General features: G+C 34.4%; 1 protein-coding gene across 1 annotated transcript in view; it reads right to left on the bottom strand.

Annotated features, from left to right (window-relative positions):
* The window catches only part of MTREX (Mtr4 exosome RNA helicase), a 102954-nt gene that overhangs the window by 27885 nt on the left and 56464 nt on the right, over window positions 1-18605 (bottom strand). Inside the window, exon 19 of the mRNA XM_047729478.1 lies at window positions 8213-8341. Coding sequence (XP_047585434.1) covers window positions 8213-8341 — 129 coding nt within the window. The remainder of the gene's footprint in view (window positions 1-8212; window positions 8342-18605) is intronic.

The following is an 18605-nucleotide window of genomic DNA, read 5'->3' as shown; positions in this document are numbered from 1 at the left end:
ACTCCCCACCTTTTTTGTTTTTATGGGTTTTACATTGTCATATAATTTCAAAGGTAAAAGTTACAAAAACAGAATAAAGAGCTCCTATATGCCTTTATTCAGATTCACCAATTATTTACATTTGCCCCATGTGCTTTATCATTCTTGCTCCACACACACACACACACACACCACAGTCACAGTACAAGTATTAAAGAGGGAAATTTAATGTTGATATGATACTGTCTTATCTATGGTCCATATTAAAATTTCACCTACTTCCCCAATACTATCTTTTATACTTCTCTCCTTCCCTCCCACCATTCCATGCATCCAAACTAGGATGATGAATTAAATCCAGTTGTCGTAATTCTTTATTCTACTTTAATCTGGAACACTTCTCAGTTTTTCTGTGCTGCTCAGGCTATTGACGTTTTTGAATGAGCTAGTTGTTTTGTAGAATGCCTCTGAATTTGAGTTTCTTATAAGGAATCATCAAATTCGGGGTACGTATTTTTGGCAGAGGTGATGTTTTCTGTTTTTCTCATCACTGATCAACATTACTGGTGATACTAACTCTTATTACTCAATTCAGGTGGTTATCTCTAGCATTTTCTACTGTAAAGTTACTACTCTCCCTTTTACAATTAATAAGAAATTCAGGGGTAGACTCATACTTTGTAAATATCCCATTCCTCACTAAACTTCCAACTTACAAGTTTCAGCACCCATGGATTATTCTTGCCTGAGTTCATTTGTGGTAGCTGCCTAACAGTGACTTTGCTAACAGATTCATTCTTTCTATATTTTATCTATCTACCTACCTACCTAAGTATGGATTTGTGGATGCTTACTTTCAGTTGATTATAATCCTTTAATATAACTTTTATTCTCAAACTGTCAAATTTGTTTTTAAATGAGACATTATGAGGGCTAAACTGGCTTTAAACCACCAGTTTGTGACCCATGCAAATCCTAGATGCACTGTTTCAGTGGAAAGAGAACACTGAAGTGAATGTACATAATCCAAAATGGCAGAAAACCTCAAAATAATTCACTTGGCTTTAGGCAGGAAGTATACGCTTTGTGTATTTCAAGCTGAATTCATTTACCACAAGTATTTGAGAATTTCCTTGAAAACAAAATAAACACCATACAGAAAAGACTTGATTCAGAAGCAAGTCAGAAACTGCTCAATTTCTAATGTTTCCTGTAATAAACATTATCCAAAAATGGTCAACTCATTCTCATTAATGATAATTCTCATTAATGACAAGAAAGACACCACAAAAGTCCTCCAACAAATGTCTCTTTAAGTACAAGGAAAGGAAGATCCTACAACTTAAGTTTTGTAAATAAGAAGTTAAATGCTTAAAAACCAACTGAATAGTTCTCATGATAAATCTCTATACACAGAGATCTAAAAACATAATACTTGCATAATGTAATTCATGTAATTTTCTAACCCTACTAACCTTATAAAGTAACTTAGAATTCAGACTCATCATAATATAAGATTGGTTTATATAAATCCAAATAATCGTGTGGGTAATTATTGCAAACTTGTTAAAATACCATAGCAGGAACAGAGCTTTCCAATCTTTTCAAGCTCGCCATAAATCAATTTCCCCTTTTAAGATAAGCAAATAATAAGGTAGAAAGATAATAAGAGAAGTCGGGAACTTTAAGTGAATACAGTCTAAACGAGTTTCAGGCAATGCCATTTCTTCAAATCAAGGCTATTAACTAAAATGTTATTTTTAAACTTTTCATCCAGGAAAGGTATTTTTATCTTATTTTATTTTTGAACCAATGAAAACCAATTTTTTGAACCAATGAACCAATGAAAGGTATTTTTTGAACCAACTACATTTTAATCAAGTCCAGGCAAAGTTATTTAAACTGATGTGTTTTATTAAATTTTAGATTTTTAAAAACTAAATGTGTGTCTTGATCTAATTTTCTTTCCAGGATTCTGGAAATTAACCAAAAGCTTGCAGCAATCTAAGAAGCATTTAAAAAGCTAAATTTGGTATCGCACACACTCCCAAGTTAAAGGAAAGAAAATGTGGAAATCCCATTTCCTACTCATATCTCATGTAAAGGAAGTCTGGTTCAAACCTACCCAGGACATAGTAACTGCAGTTGAGAGATGAAATTTCCTTATAAATTATCTGTGGAATGATTTCCCTGTGTCCAGGATTCCTATTCAAGATATTAATTTATAAAAGCAAACAATATATATGTATCCCATCTCTGACGCTACAGTCCTTCTTTTTTGTACCTTTATCATTTAACCACATATAACAGAACCTACTTCTTTTTAAAAAGGGACATTTTGAGGTGCCAGGGTGGCTCAGTTTGTTGGGTGTCTGACTCTTGGTTTTGGTTTGGGTCATGATCTCAGGGTCCTGAAAGCAGACTCCAAGCTCAGCATGGAGCCTGGACTGATTTTCTCCCTCACTCTGCCCTTCCCCTCACTCATTCTCTCTCTCTTTCTCCCAAATAATGAATCTTTAAAAAACAAACAAACAACAAAAAAAGGAATGTTTCATGCTCTGTATATGTTGCTTCCATTGCTACAAATGCAATTCTTGTCTGAAAATATTTCTACAAATCAGGTGAATTTCTTAATACTTCTTTTATAAAACCTTTACTGATCTCCCTCCTCAAACACACTCTACCCCAGTCAGAGGATGCATTTCTGATGTTCAGCAAGTGGAACACACAATATTCCCCCATTAAGCTGTAAACCCCTTGAAACCAGAGACAATATAATATATATACTTCATGCTAACACACCTCCCCTTAATTTCCTGAAATGAACTGAATAAAAAATGTTAAAAGTCAATTATACCTCAATCAAAAAAATGCTATAGACACAGTTTGTCTAGGATCCAATGACGTCTAACCTGCACAGGCTATTAAACTGAGACAAATCGTGATTGTGAAGTACTATAAAGTTTCTTAGTATCTTTAAGTAAAATGGGAACAGCTGCTAGGCTTAAAATCTGAGCCTAAAAGCAAGACAGACAACAAACACGTTTTCCTTAAAATGCTAACTCTAATGAATTAGTCATTAGATCATTTTCTTGGAAGAATCTAAGCGTTCTCTGGAAAAGAATACAACGATTTATCATGTCTGCCATGAGAGAAAAAGAATGCTGACATGTGTGCCACGTATTTGCCATTCCAAGTTGTAATAACTTTGAGAACAATGACTATCTGCTAAGTTGTGGTAGTTTTACTCTCATTTACAGTTAAGCAGTCAACTGTAAAATAAACATTATGGAAAAAATCATACAAGTTTCAATGGTGCTGGAATTCTATGGAACAAATTTTAAGACCGAGGACTAGAAACTAAGGGATAGCCGGGATTCAGAAGTATAAAATTATACTCTTAATTATTATTTTAAAACATTTAGTAATGAACAGTCTCCTTAAATACTGCCAATTCTGGATTCCATTGTCATCTGAACTAATCCAAAGTAGCAGCCCTCTGACTCTGCAGTGGCAGATTTTAATTTTGATAAATCAAAGCTTATTATGACATATATTATTACAATGACATTTCCTAAAAAATCTAGGAATACACCACATACTTAAAACAATGTTTTAGAATAACAAAATTCCAGTATATCAGCCTTCAAATACTTATGTGCCATATTAAGAGAGAAAGCAGCAGAAAACTTATTTGAAGAAATAATAGCTGAAAATGTCCCTAACCTGGGAGAGGAAAAGGGACATCAGGGTTTAGGAACCACAGAAAACCACAAACAAGATGACCTCAAGGAGGTCCACATCAAGACAGACAATAAGCAAAATATTAATATAATTAAAGATAAATGAGAGAATTTTAAAAGCATCAAGAGAAAAGCAACTAGTAACATACAAGAGAAACCCCATAAGGCCATCAGATAATTTTTCAGGAGAAACTTTGTAGGCTAAAAGAAAGTGGCATGATATACTCAAAGTGCTGAAAGGAAAAAAAACCCCCAAACCTAGAATATTATTCCCAGCAAGACCATGATTCAGAATTGAAGGTGAGAGAAAGAGTTTCTCAAACAAACAACCCCTCACAACCCTAAGTCAAGACCTAAGCTGAGACCAAGAGTCAAACACTTAACCAACTTGGGCCAACCAGGCAGCCCAACAATTATAAATTTTTTATGCATCCAACACAGGAGCAGTTACATATATAAAGCAAGTACTAAGCGACACAACTGGAGAAAGTGATACAATAGTAGTAGGGAATTTTAACATTTACATCAATAGATAGATCATCTAGAGAGAAAATCAATCAGGAAACTGTTGCTTTGAAAACATAGACTAGACAGATATATACAAAATGTTCCATTCAAAAATAGCAGAATAGAACATAATTTTCAAGTGCACATGGAATATTTTCCAGGACAGATCATGTTAGGCCACAAAACAAGTCTCAATAAATTTAAGAAGGCAGAAATCATACCAAGCATCTTTTCCAACCACATGGTATTAAACTAAAATTCAATTAACAAAGAAAAACTGGAAAAAACATAAAGACAAGGAGACCAAACAACATGTTACAGAACAATTAATGAGTCAACAAAGACATCAAAGAGAGAATTTTAAAAATACCTTGAGACAAATCAATATGGAAACACAACAATTCAAAATCTTTGAGATGCATCTAAAGCAGTTTATAAGTTTATAGTATGATACAGGCCTATCTCCAAAAACAAGAAAAATATCAAATAATCTAACCTTATGCCTAAAGGAACTAGAAAATGCATCTAAAGCAGTTTATAAGTTTATAGTATGATACAGGCCTATCTCCAAAAACAAGAAAAATATCAAATAATCTAACCTTATGCCTAAAGGAACTAGAAAAAAAGTAAACAGTTATATAGGAAAAAAGTTAGTAGGGAAAAAAAAAAAAGAGATCAGAGTGGAAATAAGTGAAATAGAGTCTTTAAAAAACAATAGAGAAGAGCAATAAAACTAAGAGCTGATTCTTGAAAAGATAAACAAAACTGATAAACTTTTAGCCAGACTCATCAAAAACAAAGAGAGATAATTCAAATAAATGAAGTCAGAAATAAGACAGAAGTTACACCCAACACCAAAAAATAATGATAATAGAGTAGTCCAAAAATTATATGGCAACAATTGGACCATTTTTTTAAAAAGATATTTTTTATTTATTTGAGAGAGAGAGAGAGAGAGAGGTCACAAGTAGGCAGAGAGGCAGGCAGAGAGAGAGGAGGAAGCAGACTCCCTGCTGAGCAGAGAGCCCAATTCGGGGCTCGATCCCAGGACCCTGGGATCATGACCCGAGCCGAAGGCAGAGGCTTTAACCCACTGAGCCACCCAGGCGCCCCCAATTGGACCATTTATAAGAAACATAAACTAGAAACATACGACCTTCCAAGAGTAAATCGAGAAGAAACAGAAAATGTGAACAGACCAACTACTAGTACTGAAACTGAACTGATAATCAAAAAACTACAAACAAATGAAAGTCTAAGACTAAATGGTTTCACAGGCACATTATACCAAATACTTATTTCCTTATTTTTGTTTTTTTAAGATTTTATTTATTTATTTGACAGAGAGAGAGGGAGAGATGGAGAAAGCACAAGCAGGGGGAGCAGCAGGCAGAGGTAGAGGGAGAAGCAGGCTCCCCTATGAGCAAGGAGCCTGACATGGGGCTTGATCCCAGGACCCTGGAATCATGACTTGAGCCGAAGGCAGACACTTAACTAACTGAGCCACCTAGGTACCCCATTATTCCAAACATTTAAATGAGAGTTAGTATCTATTCTTTGTCAAACTATTTTTAAAAAATTGAAGAGGAAGGAATGCTTCCAAATTCATTCTATGAGTCCAGCATAATCCTAATTCTTAAACACACGAAGACACTACAAAAAAAGAAAATTACAAGCTTGTGTCTGTGATGAACACTGATGCAGAAACCAACAACAAAGTATTAGCAACTGACTTCAACAATACATTAAAAGTTATCATTCACCACGATCAAGTGGGATCTGTTCCAGGGATATAAGGATGGTTCAAAAATCCATACATCAACCAACATGGTACACCACATTTACAAAAGGATAAAAGCCATATCATTTCCACAGGTGAAAAAAACATGTAACAAAATACAACACCTGTTCATGATAATAACCCAACAAAACAGGTATATACCTCAAAGTGATATAATACACATAACAAAACCAGCTAACACTATTCTCAATGGTAAAAAGCTGAAAACTTTTCCTCTAAGATTAGGAAGAAGGAAAACATGACTACTATTGTCACTTTTATTCCACATAGTATTGGAAATCCTAGTCATAGCAATCAGACATAAAAATGAAATAAAAGGCATCCAAATTGGGAAGAAAGAAGTAAAACTGTCACCATTTGCAAATGACACAGTATAATATATATAAAGCCATACTCTACCAAAAATTGTTCGAATAAACAAGTTTAGTGAAGTTGCAACAGGATCAATATTATCTGTTATGCTTCTCCATGGAGATAAACTGTAAAAGAGACATTAAGAAAACAATCCCATTTGCAAATGCACCAAGAAGAATAAAACATCTAGGAATAAAGTTAACTAAAAAGGTGAAAAGTGCCTGTACTCTGAAGACTATAACACAGCAATCAAAGAAAGAGAAAATGACACAAATAAAGGACAGATATACCATACTCAAGGGCTGAAAGAATACTGTTAAAATGTCTATACCACTCAGGGCGTCTGAGTGGTCAGTTTGGTTAAATGTCTGCCTTCAGCTCAGGCCATGAATCTGGGATCCTGAGATGGAGTCCTGTGCTCAGAGCAGGTTCTGTTTCTCCCTCTCCTACTGCCCCTCCCCCTGGCTGTGCTCTCTCTCAAATAAATAAAATCTTTAAAAAAAAAAAAAAAAAAAGAAAGAAATACCACTCATAACAATCTGCAGATTTAATGTAATCCTTATCAAAATACAAATAGGATTTTTTGAAGAACTAAAACACACAATCTTAAAACACACATAATCTTAAACACAAAGATCTTGATGCAGAATCAAGTCAAATAGCCAAAGCAATCTTGAGAAAGAAGAAAAAAGCTGGAGCTCAACACAATTCCAGATTTCAAACTACACTACAAAGTTATATAATCAAAGCAGTATGGTACTGGCACAAAAAAAACCCCAGATCAATGGAAGAGAACAGAGTTCAGAAATAAACCCACCATTAAATGGTCAATTAATCTAAAAAAAAAAAAAAGAAATAATCAGAATGTATAATGTGGAAAAGAGAGTGTAAGTGACAAACAGTGCCGAGAAAACTGGACAGTCACATGCAAAAGAATTAAACTGGACTATGTTCCTATACCGTATAAAAAAATGAATTAAAGACCTAAATACAAGACCTGAAACCATAAAAACTCCTAGAAGAAGGAGCGTTTGGGTGGCTCAGTTAGTTAAGCATCTGACTCTTGGTTTCAGCTCAGGTTATGAGATGCAGCCCCATGTCAGGTTCTGTGCTAGTCCCAGAGCCTGCTTCTCTCTCTCTTTCTGTCCCTCCCCCGCCCCCACTCACATTCTTTCTGTAAAAAAAAACAAAACAAAACAAACAAACAAAAAAACCCCCAACAATTTTAAAACCTTCTCAAAGAAAACATAGGTACTGCATTAGCAATTCTTTTTTTTTTTTTTTTGGATCAGGCTCCTCAGGCAAGGACAACAAAAACAAAAATAAACAAAAGGTTCTACATTAAACTATAAAACTTTCACAGGACAAAGGAAACCATCCACAAAATGAAAAGGCAATCTACTTGATGGGAGAAGATATCTACAAATGATATATCCAATAAGAATTAATAATAATAAAAAAAAGAACTCATAAAACTAAATACATATACAAAATCTGACTAAAGTATAGGCAGAAGACCTGAAAAGACAGGCTTCCAAAGAAGATATTCAGAGAGCTGACATACACATGAAAAGATGCTCAGTATTACTGAGCAGAAGGCAGGCACTTAACCGACTGAGCCACCCAGGTGCCCCTAGAAACAGAGTTTAAATCTCATTAACCAAGCTTCTGATATTTTAAATGGCTTTAACATACCTTTAAAAGCCTTGAAATCTTCCCATTTAGAAATCAAGACAGTATGTTCATTATAATCATATTCAGGAAATCTAGTGATTATAAATAATTAAAAAAATATTTGAAATCTGAAGATGGAAAATAAAGTGCAAACCTGCATCTCTCCTTTCTCATCAGGTTTAGCTGGTTTTGCAGCTTCAGTAGCTGAATTTTTCAAACTTTCTTTGCTACAGCGCAGAAGTACTTCAACTACATATAAAGGATCCAGTTCACCGGAATTAGGCTAGAAAAAAAACAAGATAAAAGCAGCTCATTATTTCTTAAATCCTGGCCCACAAATTTTAAGTTCCATAGGTACAGGGACTATGTTCTCAGTATTTAGCATTATGAATGGCACATGTAGCACAGTAAATGTTTATTTCATGCAACGAGGGCTGTCCTTCATCCTTCAACATGCTCCACTAGATGAAAAAACACAGAAATTACTTGATGCTTATGAATTCAAATGAGATTGAGTGTGTGTATGTTCAGGGTGGTATGGCTATAGACTTGATACTTAAATTAATTTAAATAGAATCAGCTGCCCTCCCTCTTTGCCCATTTCCCTGCTCACACTTTGTCTCTCTCTAAAATAAATCTTTTAAAAAAAAACTGACATAAATGCCATTTTAAGTTTCCAATTAGTTTATAATTTTATTTAATGTTATAGAATTAGAAAAAGAAACTATAAGAAATGAAAAGTTTCAGAAAATAAATCTGTGTCTTCAAATTATCCTAATTAAACAACATGTAAATTATACTAAAGTAGATTACTTTATTGCTTAGCACACTGGCACCTCATTAACGTGATTTTATATCATTTTATTAAAAGACTTTTGTCTTTTATATTCTCTAATAAAAATATGGTTCTCAAGATCCAAGGCTTAATTATAACTGTAATTTATGATAATTTGCTTGACAGCAGTATCCTTCAAAGAGCATTAAGATATTTTCTTGGTCTTTTTTGAATGGTCCCTTTTGCATAAAATAAATAAAAGGAAAGTTATTTTGATTGAGGAGTAAACATGTCAAAGAACTAAGTGCTTGGTATCCTCTAGGCATAGTTATTCTTCAAAACTGAAAAACTTCCAAGAAATGACAATAAACCCATAGCTATGATTGATCTCCGCAATAAACTACCACTTAACAAATACATTTCCAAATGCAAACCAAAAATACAATAATTATTTTAAATTACTGAATTCAAATTTCTGAAAGCATAAGCTCCATTCCTCAAACCCAGTATTTTCCTCCATGTACTACTGTTTTTTTTTTCCAAATATGTTTTTTTTTCTTATTTTTAAAGATGTTTCATCAAAACAGTCTTCATTTTGGTATGGAAACAAACCAAAGCTAAGTAGTATTTACTTTTTAAAAAAAATATCTTATTTATTTATTTGACAGAAAGAGAGAGCAAGAGAGTGCAAGCAGGGGGAGCTGCAGAGGGAGAGAGAAGCAGACTCCCCATGGAACAGGAGGCAGATGCTTCACTGACTAAGCCATCCAGGCACCCCCTGATTAGTATTTTCAATTAAGTTTGTAGCTGCAAAAATTATATATTTATGTAAAGCTTAGTCAAGATAAAATGATTTTATGAAACAATGAGCTAGGAAGTTATAACCCAACTGTTAAATTCTTCCAGAGGACAAAAGACTGTAAGGAGAATCAATGACTGTTATCTTTGCCTCCAGAAGGGAAAAAACCCTCTGGGTAAGACCCATTCCAAAGTTTGATGAATGAATGAACTCCAAAGGATTAGGGGACAAGTGAGTATTCAAACAAAAATAATCTAAGATTTATGAACAATCTGTACTATATCTAGATAATCTAAAACTGTCTTTTGTGTTTAGTTCCAATCCTATGGATTTTATTTTTAAACTTAATATTCTTCCTCTGTAAGCAAAACAATCAGAGAAGTGACCATTGGAACTCAAGAAATCTACGTCATCTTTCTTTATAAAGTTACCAAAATCATTCACATTACAGAGATATCCTTAAGCGTACTATGGGAACACCCTTCAAAGACTTCTTTATTGAGGCATTAAATGGAAATCTTCTGTTAAAAGTATTTCTTAAAGATTATAAAATAATTCGGGGCACCCAGGTGCCTCAGTTGATTAAGTGTCTGACTCTTGATTTTGGCTCAGATCACGGTATCAGAGTTGGGCTCTGTGCTGAGCATGAGGCCTGCTTAAGACTCTCTCTCCCTCTCCTTCGGTCTCTCCCCACTGCTTGTGTGCTTCTCTCTCTCTCTCTAAAAATAAAGATGATAAAATCATTTTCACTGAACTATTTCTAAGCTCTATACTGTGGTAAAGGTGGATCAACAGTGTCATCCTTTACATAAGAGAATAGTTACTAAATGTTCTAGTTGGCTTAATGATGGTCTTAATATACATTCTTTTAATTTTTACACCTACATCCTTATTTTTAACTTCTTAATCATATAATTGAACTCTCTTTTTCCTAACTTTTCATTACTTTTAAAATGTGGCTAATTTCACACTATAAATGGAAATTATCAGATTAAAATATACTTTTGATGAAAATTTCAAGTTTGTAGAAGGTAAAGAAATATAAAATAAATTTTGACAATGTTGACAATTACATTTTTATCTATTTAAAATGCTTCTAATATCTTCTTCCTTACTGTGTATTTTTCCTCTTTCTACCACACCCTATTAACCACAAAAATCTCTGTTATTAGTATTCTGACCTAGATTACAAAAATCAATAAATTAAGTACTTCATGTTTTTAGTGAACAAATGTAAGTAACTCAGTGGAGAAATGAGTTTCACCACCAACTTAAGCAGAAAAAAAACTGAAATGTGTTCTACTCTAGTCCCATTCCATATTTGCTTAAAAGAATTCTCATCAGTTGGCACTACTTTTATACATGGATTAAGGACCAAGAAAAGTAAATCATTTAAAAACTTGTTCACTATGTATGTGTGTGCAAATGTAATTATAATTATGTTAGGTATAATTTTTCTCCCTTAAAAATATAAAACCTGACATCAATTATCAGCATGACGACATGAAGAATGCATCACAAACCCTGCTCTCTAGCAAACTTGGGAAAGTTATAAAAAACCAACCATGTAAAGTCTCTGGAAATAGTTCTCAGGGCACACAGGAGGTGAAGAAACATCTATTCAAGAAAATCCACAAAATTTATTACAAATAACAGGAGTCTGATCTCTAAACCAAGATCATTTCATTTCCACCTCACTTCTCCTAGTTCAGCAAGACAAAAACTGCAGACTAGTGAATCAAAAAACACAGTAGGGCTCCCTCTCCCTGCAGCTCTCAGTTGGAGGGCCATCTTCCCAAAAGACATAGGATGGCAGCATTGCTTATCCTGCTCCCACCAACCCACTGATGAGCATAAGTTCTGGGCAAATGAGGCTGAGTGCTGGGGGCACCCTACTTCTGACAGCCACCAATGGTTGGCCCGAGGCTCTATCTTAGGTGCAGTGCTGCTGAGAATACTGAGGCCTCAACTACCCTTGTTTACCCTACCTTTAAGGCACTGCTGTCATGCTGGGAGAGGCAAGCCATAAAGATCTGACGCTTAGGGCCCCTGGTTCTCTCAGTTGGTTATGCATCCTATTCTTGATTTCAGCTTAGATCATGAACTCAGGGTCCTGGGATTGAGCCCCATGAGGGATTCCCACTCCACAGGGGTCTGCTCATCTCCCTCTCTTTCAGCCCCCTGCCTATCCATGCTCTGTCTCTAAATGAGTAAATAAAATCTCAAAAAAAAAAAAAAAATTTGAGGATACTGCTTCCATGCTTCACATACACCACAAGTCCTAAAGTGTCACTCAGAACAAAGAAGTTTGTAAGTGGGACTGGAACAGACTTCACTCCATCAAGCTAATCACTAAACTAATAAACAAGAAATAACAATATAACAGTGTGAGGGGAGGGAAAGAGGGACCAGTACCAAGAGTGCTACCTATATTATTTAGAATGTTCAATTACAAAGAAAAAATTGTAAGACATGAATAGAAAGGTATGATCCAGTACCTAAATACCAGAAAAAAGCAGGCAACAGAAGAAAATGCCTATGAGGATGACCAGATATCGCATTAAACAAAGACTTAAAAGGTAGCTAGTATAAGTATTTTCAAACAACTAAAGGAATCGTAATTAAGTAAAGAAAGGTAAAATAACAATGTTATATCAAATACAGAATATCAATGGAGAGACAGGTATGATTAAAAACTACCAAAAAGGAAATTTTTAATTCATAAGTACAAGTATGCCTGAAATGAAAGAAATCACTGCTACTTCTGAAGTAGCAGAAGAAAGTGTTTGTACATAGATTGAGAGATTATGTAACCCAAAAAGCAGGGGGAAAAAAGAGACAATGAACAAAACCTTAGATGAATGCAGGATACCAATAAGTAGAATACACCCAGAATGTGAGTACCAGGAGAAGAAAGAAAAAGATGAAAAAATATCTGATGAAATAATGGCTGAAAATGTCCCAAATTAACTGAAAAATATTAATCTACATACTTGGGAAGTTCAATGGACTCAAAGTAGAATAAGTATAAAGAGATGAACAGAGACACATCATAGTGAAAATGCAGAAAGCCAAAACAGAGAATCTTGAAATCCGCAAGAGGGGAAAAAAAACAAAAGACTCCTTACAGTGGACCACAGTTAAGATTAACAGCAGAAACCTCTCAGCAAAAACAAAACAATGGAGACCAGAAGGCAGTGATTGGCATATTCACAGAAAAACACATATTAACCAAGAATCTATAAATCCAGCAAAGTTGTTTTTCAGAAATAGATATTCCCAGATAAACAAAAACAGAAAATTTATTGCTAGCAGAACCCACTTTATAAAAAATATGAGAAATTCTTGAGGCTGAAAGCAAGTGAACCTAGACATTAGTAAATCTATATGAAAAATCAGAGCACTGATAACAGTAATTATGTAACTATAAAAGACAGTATAAAAATTATTTCTTTTCCTACTAAATGATTTAAAAATGAAACTATACATACATAGTAAATTATTAAGTCTGCCATATACTTAATAATGGGTATGTTGGTAATAATGGGTAGGAGCACATTTGTACTGAGCTAAGGCAATAACTCCAGATGGTAACTTGAATCCACAGGATCCAATAAAATAAACCAGAAATGATAAATAATGAGATTAATGTAATAAAAGCTATAAATAAATACTTGCTCTTTCTTCTCTAAGCTTCTTTATAAATCATAAAATCATATTAAGTAATAATTGTAACATGTATTGTTGGATTTGTAACACTTATAGATTATATGACAGAGGAAAAATGGAACAAGTGTATATGGGAGTAATGTTTCTACATATCAATGGAATTCAGTATAAATCTGAAATTTATTCTATTAAGTTAATACGGAAATACTGAATATGAAAGACCCTAACAACCACTAAGAAGAAAACAAAAAATAGAGATGTAGAGAAAAAAATATAAAAAGTAGAGAAAGAAATCATTAAAATAAACTGAAATGTTATGTTAGAACATAAACACTTAATGCAAAAGAAAGCAGTAGAGAACTAGAAAAACAAAAAAAGAAATGAGACTGAAGAAAAAAAGCACAATGAAAGACACAAATCCAATGACATCAATAACACTACATGTAAATAGATTAACCAATCAATTAAGGAAACCAAACAAAAGGTAGAGATTTTTCAGGCTGAATAAAAAAAGATCCGACTATGCAGTGTATAGGAGACACACTTTAATTGATAGAAATGAAGGGATATAAAGCAATTGAAAAATAGTTGAGTCTTCAATACCTTACTTTAATGCATAGAACAAATAGACAAAGATTTGCAAGAAAAGAAACAAAAGACTTGAACACCACCACAAACGAACCAGACCTAACATAGATCTATAGAATATCTTACCCAAAACAGAATATACATTCTCCTCAACTGCACAGAAAACATTCTGAGGGCAGACCATATGTCAGGCCATTAAACAAAAATTTCAAGAAATTTGAAAGGACTGAAATATGACAATTATTTCTCAAGAAAAAAGTAATGACATTAGAAATAAAAAACAGACAGAAATTTGGGCACAAATAGATGGAAATTAACACACGCCTCTAAACTGCCAGTGGATCAAAGAAAAAATCAAAAGAGAAATTAGAAAATACTTGGAAGTAAATGAAAATGAAGAAAACTACACCAAAACTTACGGGATGCAGTTAAAATATTTCCATGGAGGGGAATTTACAGGCATGAATGCCTGGATCAAAATGGAAAAAATATCTCAAATTAATAACCTGACTTCCTATCTTAAGGCAATAAAAAAAAACCCAGAAAACTAGAACTAAAGCTAGCACATAGAAGGATTAACAAAAATGGAGCAGAAATTAATGATAATGAAAAGTAGAAAAAAAAATCAGTGAAACCAAAAGCTGGTTCTTTGAGATCAACAAAATCGACAAACACTTAACTAGATGAAGGATTCAAATTATAAGAATAAGAAATGAAGGAGAGGACATTACTAAACCACCTTCTGGAAATAAAAAGGATTATAAAGTAATACCATGAACAATTATATACGAGTAAATTAGGTAACTTAGATGAAATAGACTAATTTCTAAGAAAGCAAATCACTGAAACTAACCCAAGAAGAAATAAACAATCTGAATAGACCCTATCAAACGGAGTTAATAATCATAAACTACACTCAAATAAAAGCCAAGGCTCAGGTGTTCTCACTGCCAAATTCTTCCAATTAAAAAAAATAAAATTATTACCATTTCTTCAAAAACTGGTCAAAAAACAGAAGAGAAGGGGAATACTTCCAAACTCATTATGAGGCCAGCATTAACCTGTTACAAAACCCAGACAAAGACATCACAGGAAATGTAGGTGCAAAAGTCTTTTGTAACATACTAGCAAAATGAATCCACCAAAAAAATCAAATGAATAATGCAGCACCAGGTGGGATTTACCCAGGAATTCAGTTAGTTTAGCACTTAAAAATCAATTAACCTAATATACCACATCAGAACAAATACAAAGCAGAATTAAAAACAATCACATGGGGGCGCCTGGGTGGCTCAGTGGGTTAAGGCCTCTGCCTTCAGCTAAGGTCATGATCCCAGAGTCCTGGGATCCAGCCCCACATCAGGCTCTCTGCTAGCAGGGAGCCTGCTTCTTCCTCTCTGTCTGCCTGCCTCTCTGCCTACTTGTGATCTCTGTCTGTCAAATAAATTTAAAAAAGAAAATCACATGATTACCTGAATAGGTACATAAAAAGCATCTGATAAAACAAAACAATCTTTCATTACAAAAACACTCAACAAACTACGAATAGAAAGAAACTTTCTCAACTTGGTAAAGGACACTTAACAAAAACCCAGAGCTAACATCATTCATAATGGATAAACACTGGATGTTTCCTCCCTAAATCTGGAAAAAAGACTAGGATACCTGCTCTCATCATCTCTATTAATATTGTACTTGAGGGTTTAGCCATAACAACTAGGCAAAAAAAAAAAAAAAAAAAAAGAACTTAAATGCATCCACACTGAAAAGGGAGAAAAACATCTCTATTTGCAGATACAACATGGGTTTATATATAGAAAAAAAGTGAAAGTTTATACTTGAAAAACAGTAAGTTACCAATTAAGAATATATAATAAGGGGCACCTCTGTGGCTCAGTTGGTTAAGCAACTGAATCTTGATTTCAGCCCCGGTCATGATCTCAGGGTGGTTGTAATCTAGCCCCATGCTGGGCTTCTTGCTTAGGTGGGAGAAGCTTGAGAATTCTCTCCCTCTACCCCTCATCCCAAGCTTGTTCTCTCTCACTTTCTCTAAAATAAATAAATCTTTTTTAAAAAAGTGTAAATATAAAGAAAACATGCTATGTTCATGAATGAAAAACTCAATTATGTTAAGCCAGCAGTATTCTCCACATTCAGATTCAGTGCAAGCCCTCTCAGAATCCAGCTGACTTCTTTGGAAAAACTGACAAGCAAATAATCAAATTCATATGAAACTGTAAGGATCCCAGAATAGCCAAAACAATCTTGAAAAAGAAGAACAAAGTTGGAGAACTCATAAATCTATTTTTTTGAAACTTAACTAGAAAGATATGGTAAATGAAGACCATATGGTACTGGCATTGGAATAGACAGAGGTCAATGAAATGGAACTGAGAGTCTAGAAGTGAAGCCATGTGTCTATGATCTTCTGAGTTTTGACAAGGATGACATGATCATTTAATGAGGAAAAAACTTTCCAATAACCAGGGCTAGGACAAGAATGAAGGTAGACCCTTACCTTATACCACATACAGAAAACTGAAAATGGATCAGGAACCTAAATATAATAGGTGAAACTATAAAACTCTTAGAAGAAAACACAGAGGTAAATCTTCATGACCTTGATGTTGGCAGTAATTTTTATATATGACATCAAAACCATGAGTAACAAGAAAAAAAAAAAGACTTAATTTGGATTACATCAAAATTAAAAACCTGCGCATCGAAAGGCACTATCAAGAAAGTGAAGATGGGGCGCTTGGGTGGCTCAGTGGGTTAAAGCCTCTGTCTTCGGCTCAGGTCATGGTCTCAGGGTCCTGGGATCGAGCCCCGCATCGGGCTCTCTGCTCAGCAGGGAGCCTGCTTCCTCCTCTCTCTCTGCCTGCCTCTCTGCCTACTTGTGATCTCTGTCAAATAAATAAATAAAATCTTTAAAAAAAAAAATGAAGATAATCCACAAAATGGGAGACAAATATCTGGAAATCAAATATGATAAAGAACTCATATAACTTAGTAATAAAATGACAACTCAATTTGAATGTGGGTTGGTGAAAGAGGTGAAGACATTTCTCCAAAGAACATACAAATGGCCAATAAACACATAAATAGATCCTTGGCAATATTAGTCATCAGGGAAATACAAATCAAGACCACAATGAGACAGCACTATATACAGAGTGTAATAAAAAAGTCAGACATTAAGTGTGATGAGAATGTGAAGAAATAAAAACCGTTATACATTGTTAATGGGAATGTGAAATGGTGCAGCCACTTTAGAAAACCTGGCAGTTCTTTAAACGGTCATACAGTATCCACAGGATCCAGCAATTTCACTCTCAAGAGAAATGAAAACATATGTCTACACAAAAACTCAGACATGGATGTTCATAGAGGTATTATTTGTAATAGCCCAGAGGTAGAAACAATCCAAATGTCTATCAACTCATGAATGGATAAACAGAATGTCGTTATCTGTATAATGGAATGCTATTCAGTCACAAAACAGAACAAAGTGCTGATATATACTACAACATGCTTAAACCCTGGAAACATTAGGCTAAGAAGACAGTTGCAGCAAAACACTGTATCATGATTCAATTTTATGTAATTTTCAGAATCTACAGAGAGTAGATTAGTAGCTGCTCAGGACTGAAGGTGTGGGAGCATAGGGTGTAATGACAAAGGTTTCCTTTTCTTTTTGAAGGGATGAAGACATCCTAAAACTTTTGAGGGGATGAAGACATCCTAAAATTGATTGTGGTGACAGTGAATTTACTAAAAGTCACTGAGTAAACAGTATAGTACGTAGATAATATCTCAATAAAACTGCTGAAAAAACAAACACATAACAAATGTAAAACCTGCAGTGAAAGAAACCCATAGCACTTCAGCACATGACAAGTAAAAACATTCTGTCCTAGCAATATTCTCTTAGATATAACTAAGTTAGTAAACTGGCAAAGGCTTTTCCACCATGGGTTATACAAGTATGAATGAGAAGTGCCTGGGTGGCTCAGTTGGTTAAGCAACTGCCTTCAGCTCAGGTCATGATCCTAGAATCCAGGGATCAAGTCCCCCATCAGGGTCCCTGCTCAGCAGGGCATCTGCTTCTCCCGCTGACCTCTCTCCTCTCATGATCTCTCTCTCTCTCTCATTCTCTCTCTCAAATAAATAAATAAAATCTTAAAAAAAAAAGTATGAATGGAACCACAACATTTAGCATTTAAAGCCACTCTTTTCATTGTACATGAAAAACAACTTAACAGCTGTCAGAAGTTTAAATGAAGACTATTCTTTCAAGTTCTTCTCAAGGAAGATCATACCTTTGTTACTAATAATTGTTCCTCAAGAAAACAGTGTGTGTCTTTGGAAGGGAGAAGAGGTAGGCAAGCATTTTATAGTCTTCCCATGGCTAAGGGTGGTAAAATAGGAAATATAAAAGCCTATAAGTCATATCTGAGGTCTTGTCCTGGCTCAAATGAATAAAATCCATTCAATCTTTGTCAAGGTTAAAATTCCAAGCTTTACTTCACTGTATATTTAAAATAAGGTGGGGGAAGGGGAGAAAGAGAGAGGCAAACTTTATCCAGTTTAATACTGTTGGCTCAATACAGCCAATTTTTCACATATCTAAGTTTGAAATCTTATCATCACTAAAGCTCCCCCCAACTTCCCATTCAAGAGTGTCCATTCTAGTTCTTCAGTATCCTCCACCTG

This window comes from Lutra lutra, chromosome 5 (assembly GCF_902655055.1).
Source record: "Lutra lutra chromosome 5, mLutLut1.2, whole genome shotgun sequence".
NCBI lineage: Eukaryota > Metazoa > Chordata > Mammalia > Carnivora > Mustelidae > Lutra > Lutra lutra.
Note: the sequence above shows the minus strand (reverse complement) of the source record. Positions and strands in the feature narration are given on the sequence as shown.